The sequence below is a fragment of the Denticeps clupeoides genome, chromosome 6, assembly GCF_900700375.1.
Source record: "Denticeps clupeoides chromosome 6, fDenClu1.1, whole genome shotgun sequence".
NCBI classification, from domain to species: Eukaryota; Metazoa; Chordata; class Actinopteri; order Clupeiformes; family Denticipitidae; genus Denticeps; species Denticeps clupeoides.
Window position 1 is genome coordinate 2,538,619 of NC_041712.1, and position 19,390 is coordinate 2,558,008.

General features: G+C 38.8%; 1 protein-coding gene across 2 annotated transcripts in view; it reads right to left on the reverse strand.

Annotated features, from left to right (window-relative positions):
* Positions 1-19,390, reverse strand: part of dscama (Down syndrome cell adhesion molecule a) — a 78,577-nt gene that overhangs the window by 47,654 nt on the left and 11,533 nt on the right. For both annotated transcript variants that reach the window (XM_028982684.1, XM_028982685.1), the window contains exons 2-3: positions 10,201-10,518; positions 9,947-10,093 (exon numbers count right to left, since the gene is read on the reverse strand). In XM_028982684.1, the coding sequence (XP_028838517.1) occupies positions 9,947-10,093; positions 10,201-10,518 (465 nt within the window). The remainder of the gene's footprint in view (positions 1-9,946; positions 10,094-10,200; positions 10,519-19,390) is intronic.

Here is a 19,390-nt window from a genome sequence, read left to right on the forward strand (position 1 = left end):
ATTTTTCTTTAGTTAATAAAAATGCTCAATCTGCCATTTTCAATATACACTGAATACACTGAAAATTTAATTGAAATGAAAGTATAATTGACTGAAAAGCTAATATTCATTTTGCTTGTAGCATGTACACAAATTAAGATAAAAATTTAATTATTCAATTTTTACTAGTTTTCCTAAGGCCATATCACCTTGTTTTTGTTATGGATTCTTACTACATATTATTATATATAATTTCATAACAGGCAGAACACAGTTTCAATGGTAGTCAGGGTTACTTGTGCTTTTCTCACATGTGGGATGTCTCATGTCTTACCCACTAGGCTACGGCCTGATTGTGGAATGGAGAATGATGATGACATGCTAGTACTATACATTAGATGCATAGGGATGTGCCTGATGGAGAATTAAATTATGAAAATAGAAACTTCACATGAAATTTAAAAATGTAATCATTTTTTTAAAATGATGCTTACTGCATGAGGGGGTAATTAGTCCTTTAGCAGTGAAGACGGTGCACCGCAGCACTCTTTGAACGGGGCAGACAAACCTCCCTACTGTACAAGATGGACGGGGAAAAGACAGATTTTGCCATGGGGCTTTTGAAAATATAAGTGTCCTGTGAAGCTTGCAAATTTGAAAAAGCCTGGTTGTCATGTCAGAGTCAGAAACACCTCCCCTCTAGCCTTTCACCCCCTCCCCCCTACTTCTCCCCCGCTCTTCATGGCAGATGTTCCCTTTCAGTAACATCTTGAATAAAGAAAAAGAGAGAAAGAGCGAAGGAGTGGGGGAGTGAAACAGCGACTTGCATTTTCACTTTAAGCCTCACTTCCAGCAGAAGACATATTCTTCTCTTTAGGTGTGATGTGACAGGAGCAGGAAGGCAAGGTGGTTACTGTGGCAACCAGGAGAGTGACTCGAAGGCAGTGACATTAGCAGCGGAGGGTGGGGTGGAGGCGGGGTGACCCTCAGCAGAAAGCAGGGGTCTGATCAGAGGGATGTGTCAGTGGGTTACTGCACCAGGAGACTCGACGTTTCTACCTCGCAGAAGAAAGGAGAATAAGAAACAATAGGGGTGGGTTTGAGCGTGCTCAGGACGACTAGCAGCGCTGCAGTGCTCCGTTATCTGCCTGCTGACTACAAAATCAAGTTGTTCAGGTGCTGAAATCCCAGAGAATCTCCTACAGACACATGACACTCTTGCAACAGAGCAGATGATGTAGCAGAGGTAGCAGAGGATAATGTTCTAATGGGGAAATGACAACAAAAATGAACTCATCAGGCTTCATGCACAATTGTTCATATATGAAACCTAACTGGCTTAAATGAAATATGCACTATTTTAACCTTTAGAGCAGGGTTACATGGAGAGCCCACAGAGAAACAGACGGGGAAAAAAAGGCAAACTGCAGGGTGGATGAAATGGAAGTGCTTCCTACTGTGATGTGGATGACCTTAAGAAGCAACAAACAAGGCCTCTATCCTGGCAGGTAGTTAGAACACCCTGATTAAATCTGTCAGTGCAGAGGATGTATAGATAAAAAAAATGTGTATGTGTTGTTTTTTGATGAGTTGCCATTATGTTGTGAATTGGGTAACTATACAAAGCAACAAAATATTGTAATTAACTTTATCATTAACAGTACAGGTTAAAAAAAGCAGAATCCTTTAGTTAAAGGGCTGATAATCGGTCAGCATGTTTGGTAGCAGCTTTGAGCCTGTGATGTTCAGAGCAGAGATGAAGAAAAAGCCTCATGACAACATTTGGAAATTATATACATTTGAAAACAGCTGTTGACAGCTGCCCTTTCGGCAAGATGATTTGGTTGGTTAAAAAGAAGTGAAAAAATGTGCTCGAAGTGTTACACTTAAATTTACATTTATGGCATGTACCGGACTCCCTTATCCAGAGCAACTTACAGTCAGTAGTGACAGGGACTCAGGGTTAAGTGTCTTGCTCAGAGACACAATTGTAGTAAGTGGGGTTTGAACCTGTGACTTTGTGGTCTTTCTTAGGTGAGTGTCTTGCCCAGTAGGCTACTACGCTCTTAATAGCTTTTTGCTGAGTACACACAACAATGCACATAAACTGTACATTAAATTGTACATATGTAAAATATGGAATTAGATTTTCAAAAGGGGATTAGTGATGCAAGGCTTTGATTAAAACACAAAAAAGCACTGAAGCTACTTCAAAGTCACTGGTCATTGTCAGAAACAACTTTTTTAATCACTCTATCACTCATGCAAAACTGTGTTTAACACACTTCATGGCCAATCTATACACATTAAGACAAGTAAAAAAAAAACATAACAACCCAGTGCCATTGGCTGACTGGGATTCTTTGAAGGTGTCTGATATGTAAAGCATATGGTACCTTGAGCTTTGTGTGGTGACAAGTGACAGGTTAATTGAACATGCAGTAGGGGGTATGATGGGAGGCATGGGGTAAATTGGGGGAAAAGGATGGATGTAGAGGTTGCTAAATGCTCCCATATGTTCATATCCTGAGGCACTACAGAATTTATGCATGTAGATGAACTTGCATCAGAGGCCACCTTCACAGCTGAGGAACGTTTGAATAATGCAAGCAGCCAAATAGGGAACCTTGGAGCTCAAGGTCAGCTGCTGCCTTGGAGCATTATTCATTTTTTAATTACAGGTTGAGTATACAGGTGTAAGTCACTCTAGTCTTTTTTATTAATTATTCCTGAAACCTTGGGTGGCAGTCACTTTTGCTTGAATGGTAGACTAGCTGCTGCGGCAATTGTGGAAATGATTTTTTGGAGTCATCAGAGGACTTCACTTGTTATGAGTCTCAATGCTATATGCAATAACTCCCTCTACACAATAACTCTTGAAACTTTCTCAGACCAGACTTATATTACTATAAATAATTAATTTTATTTCTAGAGATAAATTACTGTGTGGAGCTCAGTTTGCAGAAATTCACTGTAGATGAAATGACAAAATATTATTTATGAAGGTTGGTTATTTATCACAAATCACACAAATTTGTATAACAAGATGCAGACATTAGACTAATGCTCAAAAATACCTGAATTATCTACAGTGGTTGAATGTTATAAAACAATCATAAAATGGATTTGTCATTTTATTTGGATATTATTTTCCCAATGTGCATTTATTGTATGAGCAGTTATATTTTCCCTCAGTCCAATAATGCCTGCATCACCCAGATGCTCAAAGTAGCTAAATATGGTGACTGAATAAGTTGATAGCTGGGTCAGAAGATAAGATGTGGCTCTGGATGAGCTGTACACAAACTCCACCTTAAACTACAATTGCATGAAATTTACAGTATGTGATTTACAGTATGTGGTTGTAATTAAACAAATAATTATGTTGTCATTGTTTCCAATAATAATTGCAGCATTAAATATATCTTCCTTCATCCCAGCTTGGTTCTCAGTAAAGATGCAAGAATGGACTTTAAGTTAAAGACGTCCAAGTTGATAAGTCAGCCCTGTTGGTTTCAAGAGAGAGCAGATAACATATGGGGCAGTATGTGGAGTTTTCAGTTCGGGGATTAAAAGTTTTAGCCATTATGAAAGCTCCACAGAATCCCTTTGCATGTGTATCATCTAAACCTTTGTAACATTAGGAAGATAACCAGAGAATTTGATGTGATTGTGGACTTTTTAAGTTTGTTGATCCCCGCAGTCTTTTTACACAAGCAGACAACCATGAAAATAAAGGACAAATGATTAAACATATAACAAATATCACCAAAACGCAAACGCAACTTGTGCATTCATAAAGTGGAATTTCACATTGGAATAATAAAAAAGGAAAATTCCCATAATAATCCTAACATTTACGGCATTTATCTAACATGGCAACATGGAGATACTCTATCTCGGGGGGATCTAGCTGTGGATTTAAAGCTAAATTATTTTGATCAGGTCTGTGTGTTGACTCCAGCTAATCAATGTCACTTACAATGTCACTTGTATTTTAAACCAACCATGTTTTTCTGGTCACAGAATTTTTTTAAAAACTGTAAACGAGAACATTTGCATAATTTGTAATATATCATTATGTTACCCATAACGTCTCTGTAGAAATGAGGACAAATAATACATTTTATATAAATGAACTACCAGGATTTTCGAAATCAAAGAACAAAATATTTTTATTATTAAAACATATTATTGTTATTGTTTTTATTCGGGATTATAAAACATGTCAGCTGCAATGAAGATGTTAAGGAGGCACTGCAAAGCAAATATTTGCTGCTAAGCTGCTGGCTGCTTTGATTCATTTATTTTCTTCTCTACTAATTCCATCTCCATATGCCACAAGGATTAGGGCACGGTAGGGGAAAAAAAACGCTGTCGGGATGAGGCCCTGTGTAATTACACTGGACAGTTCGTCATTGTGCGATCACCGGATTAAATTGAGAGCGTTGATTTCTGTCACCGCCACAACGCAGGGGCCGCGGACGTCTCCTGAGATCATACATAGATGTGCATGCCCATATTAATGCAATTAGCAGATTATTTTAAAGGTGAGTATCCTTATGTCAATAATATAGAAGTGAATATATGCTTTTAATATACAGAATTTCTACAGAAGTTCATTTAAACTGACTAGCTCATTTGGTGAGCGGGAGCAGCATCTCTCGCTTGAAGTTTTCATGACCTATGCTTGGACTGAATTGTCAGAAACATCCACGTGACCTTGGTGGGTCAGTGGAGCTCCTGTGTCACTGGGTCAGACGTGCTCCTTGACAGGGTGGCCTCATAACTGTGACCACCCGCCAGCATCGCTCATTAGGGAATCTAATCCTTGCCGGCCCATCTGCCCAAGGCAGTGGCACAGAATACCAAGCAAGCAGGACCGGAAAACAGCCGTTAACACAGCCTTTCATCCACCGCATGCACATGAGGGCTGCACCGTTTATCAAGATCCCTTCAGATGAGGCATCAAGTGTCATTTTTCAGCAATCCACAGGTTCAGCGGTCTGCACATGAGGATTTTTTTTTATCATTCTCTAATTATGCTGTGTTCTATGTTCTGCCATTATACTACTCACAAGCTACGTATACAATATGTACACTTTATTAATGATTTGTAAAACAAGACTGCCACTAGTAAAAATATATAATCATTCAAATTGATTCAAAATTTGTATAATTTAAACATGGCATGAATGAAATATTCTATGAATGCAATGGATGAGGTATGGTATGTCCATATAGGGTTATCAGTTGCAGGTTTCTATATATTTCCTACCATGAACATTTTTGCTATGTGCAGAAACACGTAACCTGTGCTAAATGACAGACAAAATGGATGTTCAGGGTCACATGATATGGCTTCCATTTTGGACTTAATACTGTATTGCATGACCGAGTTATGGGGGAAACAGGCTATTTTTAGAGCAACATCTACATTAAAATAGGATGTGATGCTGTAAAGAGGAACTGCAAAACACCCTTTTTTCTTTAATTTTTTAAACGTAGCTTTCACAAGAAAATGATTCTCACTAACAAACAGAGAACTTAATGGCTGTCAAGAGAGTGAGGTTTATCTTCTCCATGGTTAATACGAGCTTCTCAATTAGATGAAAGGCACTCTGTCTTTCACTCATTTTTGTTCAATTTCTCCAGGCAATTAAAAAAAGGAACAACAACAAACTAGAGTACAGCAGATTTTTACTGGCTGTGCAGAAGCAAGTCATGTGCTGTTTCAGCCAATCAGACTCCTTGCACTGCACTGGCAGAAATCCTCAGCAACAGAATTTATCTTTACTTACAGCTCAGTGTATAAATACTTTGTACAAAAAATTGTTTTAGCAGTGTTAGCATTCTGGACACTTCACCAGCTGTGTAAATTGTGCCTTCAAATGAAGATGTCTGTGAGGTGACGACTAATTCTGAGGATGCATAAACTGATGTTGATGATCTTTCTTAGTGCAGTGTTGTAACCTTTCAGTCAAGTCGGTTAGGGGGGGATTAGCCAACAGCAATATACATTGATCCACAACCATCAAAGATCCTGCTCTGTTTATTTTGTGTTCATTATTTTCCATCTTACTCTTCTGTTTCTCAAATTTCAATTGATGAATCCATGTAGGTTTTCTCTTGCAACTGTTGTGTGTTGTGGAACTGCACGATGTAATACTACACTCAGAAATTTAGGACATTCATGAAATCTGGAAATCCAATTTCTAAGATAAAAAATGAAAACAATGAACTATTGTTTATCAGATTAGGGTGGATGATTGAAGGGATCTGGGTTCATCCGTTTTTTTCTCCATTGTGCCGTATCTTTCATCACCGCTGCAAAGTGTAACTAAAGAATTAAGTGCGGCAGCTCTCACAAGTAAATAGAGTTTCGTGTAGTTGAACACATAAACACTGCTGCACACAGCACCTACATGCCCTACATACAGAAAGCATGGTCAACAAGAATCATACATCTGTAGATGCTAAAAATATGCTGTTTATAAATAATAATAATCCTCAACATAAACTATATGCAATTGTTGTGAAGAATTAAATTCTATGTTGCACACTCAGTGAATGTATAAATGCTTTTCTCCCCCCACTTTCCCATTACGCTCCTTTGCCAGCGCTGCATGATTCAATGCACCAAGATATTGATTTTTTTCCCGTGTGTTCTTTTTTTCTCCTAAATCCTTAGTACAAGTGAAAAATGGGATGGTTTATTTGAGAATAGCCGGCAATACCTGGTTTCCTCAAGCTGACACACCTTGTGTAAATTTACAGAAGGAAACTTTACTCTACACATGTACATTATTCTGCTGCAGACTGCAGCCACCACCGGTCCACAGCTTGTGTCTGTTGTCTGCCTGCATTCGCATCCTATCCTCTGCAGGCCAGCTGACCCATTTTCTTCTGAATAACAATACTCTAGCCAATCACAGGAAAAAAAAAGACTCTAGTCCAGCTTGTCACACTGCAAAGCATCTTGCCCGTATGCAGAAGAGTAAGCCTCGCCCTGCAGCCTCCATCTCAGCAGCCTTGCTGCTGAAAATGCCGCCATGTTAGTCACCCTCCCTTCCCAGGCTGCACATGCACCAGTAAAACTATTAGCATGGAAGCCATGCTTAAAAGAGGCACTGCCGCTTTCTGCGCTCAGTTAGAACTGCCCTCATGACACCGATTCTAAGTACTGTTAACTAATACTCAGATAGAATATATTTGATTCTTAAACAAAAAATACACAAAAACATATTGTGTGTGAAAGTTGGGGGAAAACAGGAGATTTTGCAGTTTCTGCAGTTGATGAAATGATTAAATAAATCAACAAAGAGGTGAAGGAGAATGAGAGGCAGGAAGAAGAAGTTTTTTTATGCTGTGCTAGATAGACCAATGGTTGTAGTGTTACAGTCATGCCTCGAATACAAAGCGTTTTCCCTGCAGCATTTGGGATCCTACATTCTTCCTAGTATACAGATCAGAAGGCTGCAGACAAAGACCTTTCTCATGCTGAAAAATTAGGTGTTTCACTATAAATAATGGGAGAAATGTTGTTCTCACTTCATGAGCTGAACTCAAAGATCTAAAACATTTTCTACATATATTGTTCACAAATCTGTCTAAATCTGTGTTAGTGAGCACCGAGATAATCCATCCAACCTCAGAGTTGTGGCATATCAAGGTGCTGATTAGACAGCATGAATATTTCAGAGGTATGCCTTAGAATTTATAGTTCAGAAAAGTATTATGTATTACAGGCATTGCGCATGGAAATAAAATAAAACAACAAAATGTTATGGCATGAAACATCCCTATGATGACATATCATTCAGGCATTTGTTATTTATCTTTTATATTCATATTATTATTATCTTTATTATTATTACTTCAGATCAAGGGTGCAGAAGCTTCAGCCACAACCTAACCCTGGACAGACACAATGGACAGTCCACTACAATTTAGTTCATGGTTGGCTCCTTTTCTTAACAGTGCAATATAAATGCATTATTCAACACTGCTGCAGACCTCCCCTCATGTCATGTAATATTGAGTGTGTTTCTTGTGGATCTTTTTGTTCATTAAAGATTTAAAGCTTAAAAACAAAGACTTTTAGTCCGGCAATAGGACACACTCTTGAAAAACTGGTAGGCCTTGAACATCATAAGCATAGATTCAGGTTTTGAGTAAGTTGTGTAGGTCCATCTTTTGCCACCAAAAGCTGCCCTGACCTGTTGGACTCCAGGAGACCTCTGAAGATGTGGTATCTGCCAAGCCAGTAGCAGCAGATCCTTTAAGTCCTGTTAGTTGCAAGGAGGAGCCACCATAGATTGACTGACTTGTTTTTCCAGCAATAAAGCACCCCCCCCCCCCCCCCCCCACACACACACACACACACACACACACATCCCTCTATTGAGAGCTGGTGAATCTGCAGGCCAAGTCAAGTCAACTCATCAAAGTCATTGCTTTCTGGGACCATCCCATTCCGGGACCGTTTTTGCTGTGTTTCTTCTAAACCAGGTCCCAGCTCTTAATGAATACCATTTCCATAAAGGGCTGTGCTTAGTCAACAACAGTGTTTAGATATGTGCTACATGTCAAATTAACATCCAAATGAATGTAGGACTCAAGGTTCCCCAGCAAAGCACTGCCCAAAACATCACCTCGACTGGCTTGCCTTCTTCCACTAACGCATCTTGTTGTGATTTCTTCCCCAGTTAAGCAATGCGCCCACACCACGTGATTCATCAGATCAGGACACCTGCTACCGGTCAGTTCTGATGTACACGTGCCCATTGTTGGTGTTTTTGCCATGTGTCAACATGGCCACCCCAACTGTTTCTATCAGAATCAATAAAATAATTTGTTCTTCTAATAGTTTGGACAAAACACCCTGCCCACCCCACATGCACAAGTCTTGGTCTCCATTTCACTTCAGATGGAGATCCTGCTACAAGGTTTGGAGATAACATTTGACAGATCATTTAATTCCTTATGTTTGCACATGTTTTTCAGCCTCCAACATATAAACATATACATCCATGTTAGTGATCATAATGTTATGGCTCCCCATAAATACAGTATACTTTAGTCAGTAACATTTATTAATTTACTACCCAAGAAGGACTTCTACAAATTAACGATAGACAGGGAAATCTAAACCTAAAATCACCTTGTCAACTTAAGCTAGACAATAATTCTCTAACCAAAAAACTCATCCACACAGGAAAAAGTCTTAAGAGCTTCCATATTGATCAATGATAATCACACTTTTTTCCTTCAGCTCCCATTAGGGGTCAGCACAGGGGATCAACTGGTCCGCACAAGTTTTACACCGGGTTTTACAACAGCCCTTACCCAGGCTTGGGACCAGCAACAAGAAATGCAATGCGAAATACAGCCCAGTGTCTCGGTTAATTATAGTCAGACTACAATCAGCAAAAATATATAAAAGGATTAAAGGAACACCTTCCGTCTTATCATGTATAAGAATAATGTGTCATTGTCTCATAAACAAACCCAATGTAATGAATTGTTTTCATGGGCAAAAACTCATACCTCAAAAACTCATGGCCTCAGAAGTTACATTCAAGTTGACTTCCCCCATGTCTAAAGCCTATTGGATACACTGGTCTATAAAGCACAAGTTTTTTAAAAATATGTGAAATATCAAATTAAACTCCACTTGGTCAACCACTGGGTCAACAAAATGATGGTAAATGACACAGACATATACTGATATGTGGAATATTGTGGTCTACCACAGTCAACTATAAAAAATCAATAGCAAAACATCACATTGCCAATGTACTGGTAACGTTTCTCTAGATGATGGTAACGTTCCAGTGGAAAAAAATAAATAAAATTGCTATATTTCATTACTTATAATTCACATTTTCAGGAAGGGAGAAGAAAGCAGGTCCAAATGGACTAAATGGACTTCAACACTGGATTATTGACTTTTCACAGTTCCTACCTGAGACAATGGAGACGGTGTCCCTCTCCCATGACACAACATTGATGTAGGCATCAACAGAGGGAGGGATAATGCACTTGAAGACTGCCACACTGCCTCGCATGGCTCTCTGGTCATCTACACGGACCGTGTAAGGCCCTCGTAAGACTAGAGTAAAAAGCAAAGCACAGAATTACTAGCAATTTATTGGCCAATTCAGCAGTATCCAATAACAATAATAAATTAATAATAATAAAAAAAACACTCCACTTTACCGGCCTTAATATGAACCTCTTGGCTTCTTATTTTCCCTGAGGGATTATCTGCTGTACAGTAGTATGTGTTATCATGGATTATGTTCCTAAAGCTTGAAGGAGGAAAAGGAAAGATCTGGAGGGTGCCATTTGGGTGCACTTGGCGTATCCCTGGGACATCGTAGAGCTCCTCCCCAGTAGCAAAGTACCACCGCAGCGTTGCTGGAGAAATGGCCCCAGCAGGACAGGGCACCAGGGTCCCTGTATTGCTGGCGAACACTACCTCTTGCAAAGATGCATTGACAAAATATAGGCTGGAATGTAGATCTTCACTGTAAACTGCAAAAAAACAAAAGCAGAGGTAAGCATGGCTTGACATACAAATATGTATCTTTTTTTTTTAGCAATTTCTAAACACATTTTTATAGGTGCACGTGCAATAATTAATGCATACAGTTGGACTAATTTCAAGATGTTATATACTGTGTATACTGTTGTATTGACAATGAACCTCTCTTGAATCTTGAATTTAAATCAACCCTATGAAGCACATCTAACTGAATCTGCCAGGTGCCAGTAGCCACTTCAGTGTGTCATCTCAATCTCAACATGCTAGATCCAGCACTTACTTCCTTTATTTTGGGCTACTATAGATACACTGTGGCTTAATTACATGAAAGAGGACCCCTTGATGGCTAAAAGGCTAAATTGCAGCTTCAGGTGAGAATATGATATGAGAAGGTGAGATTCAGGTCTTTCCATCCAGCCACTGGTTGACTTTATAAAACATTTGTTGCAGTTGACCACATATACAGACCAGACAAACAAACACACACATCCAATGCACAAGTGTTTTTTCCTATTTGCAATATGTGTACATATATACATACATATAAGTTTACATATACACATTTATACATTTATATTTTAATACACTCTTTCATATTTATATTTTCTGATTGTTTATTTAGTGTACTTTGTATACTGCAATATTAGTATAGTAGTTGTTTAATAGTACTTTTTAAAGATCAGAGATAAGATATCAGACATATGAAGTTAACAACACAGCAACAGTTGCATAGATAACAATTTTTTACAACTTGTTTTAGAACTAATTGAGCAAGTTGAATTAAGCACATACATGGCTGTAAACTGTTGCATGAAATTACTTTTTTTGCCAGTTCTGCCTATAGTGCTATTATGCACATGCATAACCACAAACTCTTGAATATGACAGAAACAACAGTTTAAATTTGTGCCCATAGAAACTAAATTTTAATTTAATATATTTTAAATGCACAGACTGAATTTGTATTGTTCAAACTGAAGTAAAATGTATTAATTTAAATCTGAATTCCAATTAAATTGAAACTGCATTTTTAGATCCCTAAAAATTTAACAAATTTTCACTTCTCCAAATTCAATTTCAGTTCTCACAATTATATTTCAGTTTATTAAGACACACAATCCGGGTCCTTGGGAAAACAAAATGGAGCGCAGATTCCCAAAAATTACAATTAAATTGAAACTGCCTTTTTACACATCCCTAAAAACGTAACCCAATTTCACTTCTCCAAAATTAACTTCAGTTCTCACAATTAAATTTCAGTTTATTGAGACAAACACTCCAGATCCTTGAGAAGAAAATGGAGTGAAGATTCTTAACAATTCCAATGAAATTGGAATTTTACATAAATATTACATAAATATTATTAAAACTGTGGTTGAATTTGATTCTTCATAAGTTACAACACATTTGATATAAATGAATTCTTTATTCATAAATAATGTGTTGGTTCTTGGTAATATCTGCAAATGTTTCAAATTAGATTACCAACTAAACATTAGACATCTTATGGATGAGCAGATCATGTCTATATTGACACCATTGGTGTAAGACCAATTCTGGACTTTTACACGACGTGCAACTTTGTCTACTATTTTGACATCTAATCATGACCCCACTTGGACATCAATATGTATTCAGTCCTGGACTGTGTTGTCAGATGATTATTTTTACATCTTTCAAATGGCCAGTATTTACATCCCCAGGAGCTCTGTATAAGGCCTGATTCTAGTCCAAATGAGGTTGTTCTGAGCATCTTTTCTACTTAATATTTTTGCTTATTTTATATTTATTTTTTATTTATGACAAATAACAACATTGTTAATATTATTAATGAAAATGAACTACTTTTAATCATGGTGGAGTTCCTTTTTTTTTTTTTTCATTTGATCATCTCTATATTAAACGTTCTGCGGTGCAGATAGAAGATGGGCATTCCCATCTATTGGCAGTGTGAGGTGACATGGTTCTGAGCGAGAGAGATGTCTACTGTTCTCTCTGACCACACAATATGCTTGTTTGACCACACAATATGGCTTGTTTTTCTACTGTCAATTGATACATGTTATACAGCCTTGATTGATGCTGTTTCTACATGTATTATTCACATTGTTTTTACTTATTTTCTTGTTTTTTTAAGGCTCTTCACTAATGCACTGATCAAAATTCAATATGAATCAAGAAAAAAGCAAGAAAGATTTGGAGAACAAAGGTTTACAGAGCATTACAAGGTAAGTACATATTTCATGTTGGCTAAGGTAGGAAATTAGCTCAAATTGATAAAAATCAACTTGATAACTTGACTTGATTAATAACTTGATTTCCTCTTCTGTTGACGTTAAAAACCACGGCAAATGTCTACCATGGCAAACTTTAACATTTGCTGGGATGGTTTTGTATCAATCCTGTATTGGTATTGGACGTATAGGCAACCTAACTTCCTTCATATTTCTAATCACTTGTTTTTTTCTACTCGTGCAGATGGAGTCATGGAATTGACGGGACAGCCACAGAGGGCTTTATAAGGGTCTGTGCTTCAGAACATTTGAAGCAGGCACACAAAGATGTGGAGGTGGGGGACACACAGCCATCTCTCAGGACTGAAACTCTTGTTTTGTATATACATTGGATAAAGCTGGTGGATGGAATTTATTTTTTGGTAATGATGTTTATAACCATATTTCCAGAAGGTGGAGGAACTGTTAAAACTACATATGCATACAAAGATGAAAAGCATTTCCAGTTCAAATCTGCTGCTGAGACAATCAAATGAGACTGTAGGAAAATGAACTGGAACAGTAAATTACCTGCTGAAATGGCATTACAGCTATGCACAGAGCCTAGAAAAATTAAAATGTAAAACATTGCACTGACAACTGACAATGTTACTGTACAGCTGTGACACTATTAAAGGTTTAGGCAAGACCGTGAGCACAACGTGAATCCAGCATAATAACACATAGACGTATTAATCAGCAGAGTGAAAGTCACAGTATTATCAATAAATATCAACATATCCTTAGTACAACGCTATATCAACCCGTTAAATCCACCATCCACTCTTATTGTGCTTGGTGCCGTTTTTTTTTATTGTAAAAGGTGCGTCACCTTAAGTTCTGAGGTAGTCCTAAAATGAACAGTGACTTCAAGTGCATCAACTGATGCACTCCTCTCAAACTCCAAGTCACTTAGGATTCCAACTATGTTTTTAGACAGTCATGAAGCCCCCATTTGCTTCCACTTTACAATGAGACATACAGAGAGCCTCACCAATTCCATGTGGATTTTTGGTGATGGCTGTAGATGTTCCTGTAGTGCTGCTTTTGTCTCTACATGCTTTTGCAATTCATAAAAAATTTAGGGACTCCTTCCGTGAAGTCAATTTCTTTAGTTGGTAAATCGGCGACTGATGCATGGCTTGTGCCAGCAGAGATGTAAAACCATTCATTTTTTAGAGCATTGTGAGGGAAGACAGAGGGAGAGAAAGAATGCAGCAAAGCTGAAAAGCACTAAGGCAGCAGCGTACAGGTAGTTATTAACAAAGGGAGAAGCCACAGGGGAGGTCATGAAGTGTTTCACAGTCATTGTCTTGTGCTCTTGCTCGCTCATGCACTCTGTACTTCAACCTTCAATTCACCTTCATGGCTTTTGCTTTTATCTCATTTTAGCTTTCAACAAAAAAAGCTAAATAAATAAAATAATAAATAAGAAGAAAAACACACCAGTAGAAAGTAGACTGACAGTGTTACGAATTCAATCCTTTCTACAACAATGATTTTACTCAAGAGGCTGTCACAATGAAATTCTAGTGGTAGCCGAAATAATGAATGCAATAATAGTCAAAGGCCGAAATGTTACATTTACATTTACAGCATTTATCAGACGCCCTTATCCAGAGCGACTTACAATCAGTAGTTACAGGGACAGTCCCCCCCCTGGAGACACTCAGGGTTAAGTGTCTTGCTCAGGGACACAATGGCAGTTAGTGGGATTTGAACCTGGGTCTTCTGGTTCATAGGCGAGTGTGTTACCCACCAGGCTACTACCACCTCCTACTATCAGTTCCCATGGCCATTAAAGTGTTCATATCACTCACTGCATCAATGGTGTCACTGCTATATTTCATAAGATGAAATTATGTAGCGCTGTGATAAATTTTCTTTTCATTCCGGAAGCCACTAGGAAGATGGTATCACAACTGCAATAATGTGGAATGATATTTAAAGAAATGTACCAGGACTCCTCTCAGCCAAAATGTAATTGTATAGTTCCCAGTTCATACAGTACAGGCCAAAAGTTTGGACACACATTCTCATTCAATGTGTTTTCTTTATTGTCATGACCATTTACATTGGTAGATTCTCACTGAAGGCATCAAAACTATGAATGAACACATGTGGTGAAATAAAAAAGGTGAAATAACTGAAAACATGTTTTATATTCTATCTGACAGTTGAGTCATGGCAACTGGACTTTCTTACTTTAATGTATAGACGTTTCATTCTGCATCCACAGAACTTTGTTAATCTGATGGAAGTTGGCTTGTGCCCACAAATGTATCCTCCAGGTTGGTTTCACCTCACTCCTGCCTTGAATAGGCTCATTAAGTGGAACAAAGGCAGGGCAGGGGGTTGGCAGCTCCTCCTTCCCCCATTAAGCAGGTCGTTAAATGTGGCCAACCTGGTGAACGTGTGAATTAGGCCTAAATTTTTAGGGGATGGATGAAAGGGCAGCAAAATAGGTTGGAGAGGCCTCCACCTCTGTTGAATGAGGGGTTTGTTGATTTGCAAATGCAAAGCTTCCCTCACTCCTCTCTCAAACCACCTATCTTCTCTGTCAAATATTTGAACATTCTCATCCAAAAATTTGTGTCCTTTGTCCTTAAGGTGAAGGTACACACACTGAGCAGCTGTTTGGTTGTTCTCTGCTCTATGGTGCAGCGTCCTGATTACACCTAGTTTATGTTGTAGGCCCACAGAGTGGTAGTAGCCTAGTGGGTAACACACTCGCCTATGAACCAGAAACCCCGTGTTCGAATCCCACTTACTACCATTGTGTCCCTGCGCAAGACACTTAACCCTAAGTTGCTCCAGGGAGACTGTCCATGTAACTTGTAAGTCGCTCTGGATAAGGGCGTCGGATAAATGCTATAAATGTAAATGTTAACAACATAAACTAGTAAAAAATGGGCGCTGGTCCATTTCAAACCTGTGAACACACTGAGACAGAGACTCGTCCATCCAAAAGACCGGATACCAAAACAGAAGAAGAGCAATGTAGTGAGCAATGTAGTGTATGCTGTCCAGTGCGGTGAGCTGTACATCGGGGAAACCAAACAGCTGCTACACAGGAGGATGGCCCAGCACAGAAGGAGCAACACCTCGGGGCCAGAATCAGCTGTGTACCTTCACCTTAAGGACAAAGGACACAAATTTTTGGATGAGAATGTTCAAATATTGGACAGAGAAGATAGGTGGTTTGAGAGAGGAGTGAGGGAAGATTTGCATGTGCAAATCAACAAACCCCTCATTCAACAGAGGTGGAGGCCTCAGACACAACCAATCTTCAACCTATAATGATGCCTTTTCATCCATCCCCAGGAAAATCAGGCCCAATTCACACATCCACCTACCTTTGTTTCACTTAACAAGCCTATTCAAGGCAGGACTGAGGTGAAACCAACCTGGAGGATAAATTTGTGGGAACAAGCCAATTTCCCTCAGATTGACAAAGTTCTGTGGATGCAGAATGAAATGTCTCTACATTAAAGAAAGTCCAGTTGTCACGACTCAACTTTCAGACAAATTCACCTGGAGACTGAGAATCTTCACAGAGGTTTTATATTCTAGTTTCTTCAAAATAGCCACCCTTTGCTATGATTACTGCTTTGCACTCTTGGCATTCTCTCGATGAGCTTCAAGAGTCACCTGAAATGGTTTTCCAACAGTCTTGAAGGAGTTCCCAGAGGTGTTTAGCACTTGTTGGCCCCTTTGCCTTTACTCTGTGGTCCAGCTCACCCTAAACCATCTCGACTGGGTTCAGGTCCAGTGACTGTGGAGGCCAGGTCTCCACTTTTTGTTAAGTACATAACTCCACATGTGTTCATTCATAGTTTTGATGCCTTCAGTGAGAATCTACCAATGTAAATGGCCATGAAAATAAAGAAAACACATTGAATGAGAAGGTGTGTCCAAACATTTGTCCTGTACTGTACACCACCAGACCCAGCACAGTAAATTTCAAAATGTTTCTGCGGTGGATTGGTGACCTGTGTCCATAGATTGCAGAGTTATCATCCCTAAACCGAAAAAGTAGGTATGCAAAGTAGGTATGGATCGATGACTACACAGTCACCGAATAATCTATAGTTCTCAATTAGTGTATAGTTTCTGCAAATATCTTCTGTATGTTTTGCAAGGAAAAACCATGAGTCTGAATAAATTTAAAAATAAATATTACGGCTGCACTCAATCAATGATTACATTCAATATGTTTTTGGATCATTGATTCAACCAAAACCTAGCCCTAGCTCAACCTAACCCTAATCCTAGATTACATAGTTCAGGGGTTATTCAGGAGATGTTCATAAACATATTTAGGTTGTCAGTTCATTTTTTCCAGGCATACATTTTGTAACTTTCAAATAGCTAAATATTTTTTTTTTTCAATTGTCCCCTATGTCTACTTTCAAGAGCAACTATGGATTCAAAGGACAGCAGTGGTGCTCTACCAAACTTTACTTGCCTTTCAGATTCTAAGCCTGTATTGCATGAGTACTGCATAACTCTTGATAGATTATAGAAAGGTACCAACTGCAGTTGTAGGGTAATGAAGTCATTATGATGCACAGCAAGCAGGGCATGTAGTGCACACAATGTAATGTGTCCTCTGCATTTAACCCATCACCTTAGTGAGCAGTGGGCAGCCATGAAAGGCGCACGGGGAGCAGTGTGTGAGGATGGTACTTAAGTCAGTGGCACCTTGGTGGTTCAGGATTCATTTACAGGTCCACTTCCTTTCCTGCTAGGCCAAACACTGACCCTAAGTTGCATACAAAACAGAAATAAGATATTCTGGATTTTTCATACCGACCCTGGGAAATGGCATGAAATGTTTCAGTTCAAGTGGTTAAGAGCAGAGAAATTGTTGAGTTTATCCAGAAATACCTTAGTCTTAATTCTATTCGCAAACTTGCATCCCTTCCCAGGTCAAGCTGTCACAACAAACACAACAGCAAACACCCCAAATCCTCATGTAACTTAAACATAAGTCAGACTTATATAATGCACACACACTGTATTTTATGTACATAATACCAATATATTCCTTCCAACACATTCCTTCAGTATGTTTAAGTAAAACAAGTCCAAATTATTCATATTGTGTATATATTGTGTTAGTGAGAACTAAGGTGTGGTGGGGGTCATAAAAGACTGTCATACTGTGAAAAGCTTTATGTAAAGTCAACTTGTACATATTTGGGCAAGTTGGGATCTGAGTAAACCCTCCAAAAAGAACACTTACTCAACATGATGCTTTACTGTAACTGCAACAAGCTGTACTTGTATAATATTGTAACATGCTTTAATAGTAATTTCTGCAAACAGCATGACATTAATTTCAGTAAACAAAAGCTTGATAAAGACTATTTTTGCCGTTTGAGAAATCTTCATATGTTTGATTAGCAAACACTAATAGAACTGTCATGACATAACCCATGGCTTAATAAATGAGACAGCTTGTCTATGTAGTATGTTGATGAGATCAAATATGTCATAAAATATTCAATAGTTCATATGATTAGATGCTCTGAGCTTGAAAACCTCAAGGGATATTCAAATACAGCATTTAAAAGGGGGTACAAAAAAAAAGCTCACAAGTCTCCTGGGCCTTCAAAAACGCACACAAGCAGACAGCTGAAATCCCACAGACATTCAGTGTCTGCTCTGGCACCACCATTAGGGATAAACCCATAAGCCAGAGGTGAGCTCATCCAAAGCCCAACGTCAATGCTGACACATGGTCTTAACTAATTCTTTGCTGATTATTCCAGTTCAATCTTTGATACAGCACAGGCCCCTATAGTTTCCACCGAACACGTGTTCGGCTGAGAGGTGCAACGCATGCCAAAATGCCGCGCCTCAAAAGCTGCCATCCTCTCGGTGGCCTGCATGAAATGCATGAAACATAATTTTTCCATGCGCCAAACCACCAAGAAGAGTATAAGTGATACTGTTCAATTATGAATATGGTACATCTATCATTTATTTGACTTATTTCTACCAGCCCTACCAGCACACTTTGAACTGTTTGATTTTTAAGCAGCCCTCGTCTTGGCGAAGCGCGAGACAACACATATTTTTGCGTATGTCACTTTCTGTTTGATCTCCCCGTTGTGAACATTTTAAGCCTGATTTAGAGTGACTTTAATGTAACTTGTCGGCCCGCTGCTCTTGTCTGGGTCACACTGCTTTGTATCTCAGAAGCTCGGCTGTGACAGCCCAAGGGCACCTCACACCACAGAGTCAAGGTGACTGAGGGGGATGGGTGTGGGTGCCAAGGGTGGAGAGGTGCTGACCAGTGCAGCGAGTGTGAAGACGGCACCGAGCGTGATGACACCACAGATGAAAATTGTCTGCATATCCATAGCAGTTCCAATATCTTCCAAACACAACTTGAGATTCTTTCGGCTGCCATCCCCCATTATGGGATAACTACGTCAAATAAATGGCATAAACAATTACATTATTATTAGTTAAACACAACCAGAACAGATCTACTTTCAGAAACTGCTAATGGTTTGTATATAATTATATTTAGTTTTAGTAGGGCATTAAACTTTAGTTTTAGACACTTCATTTTAAC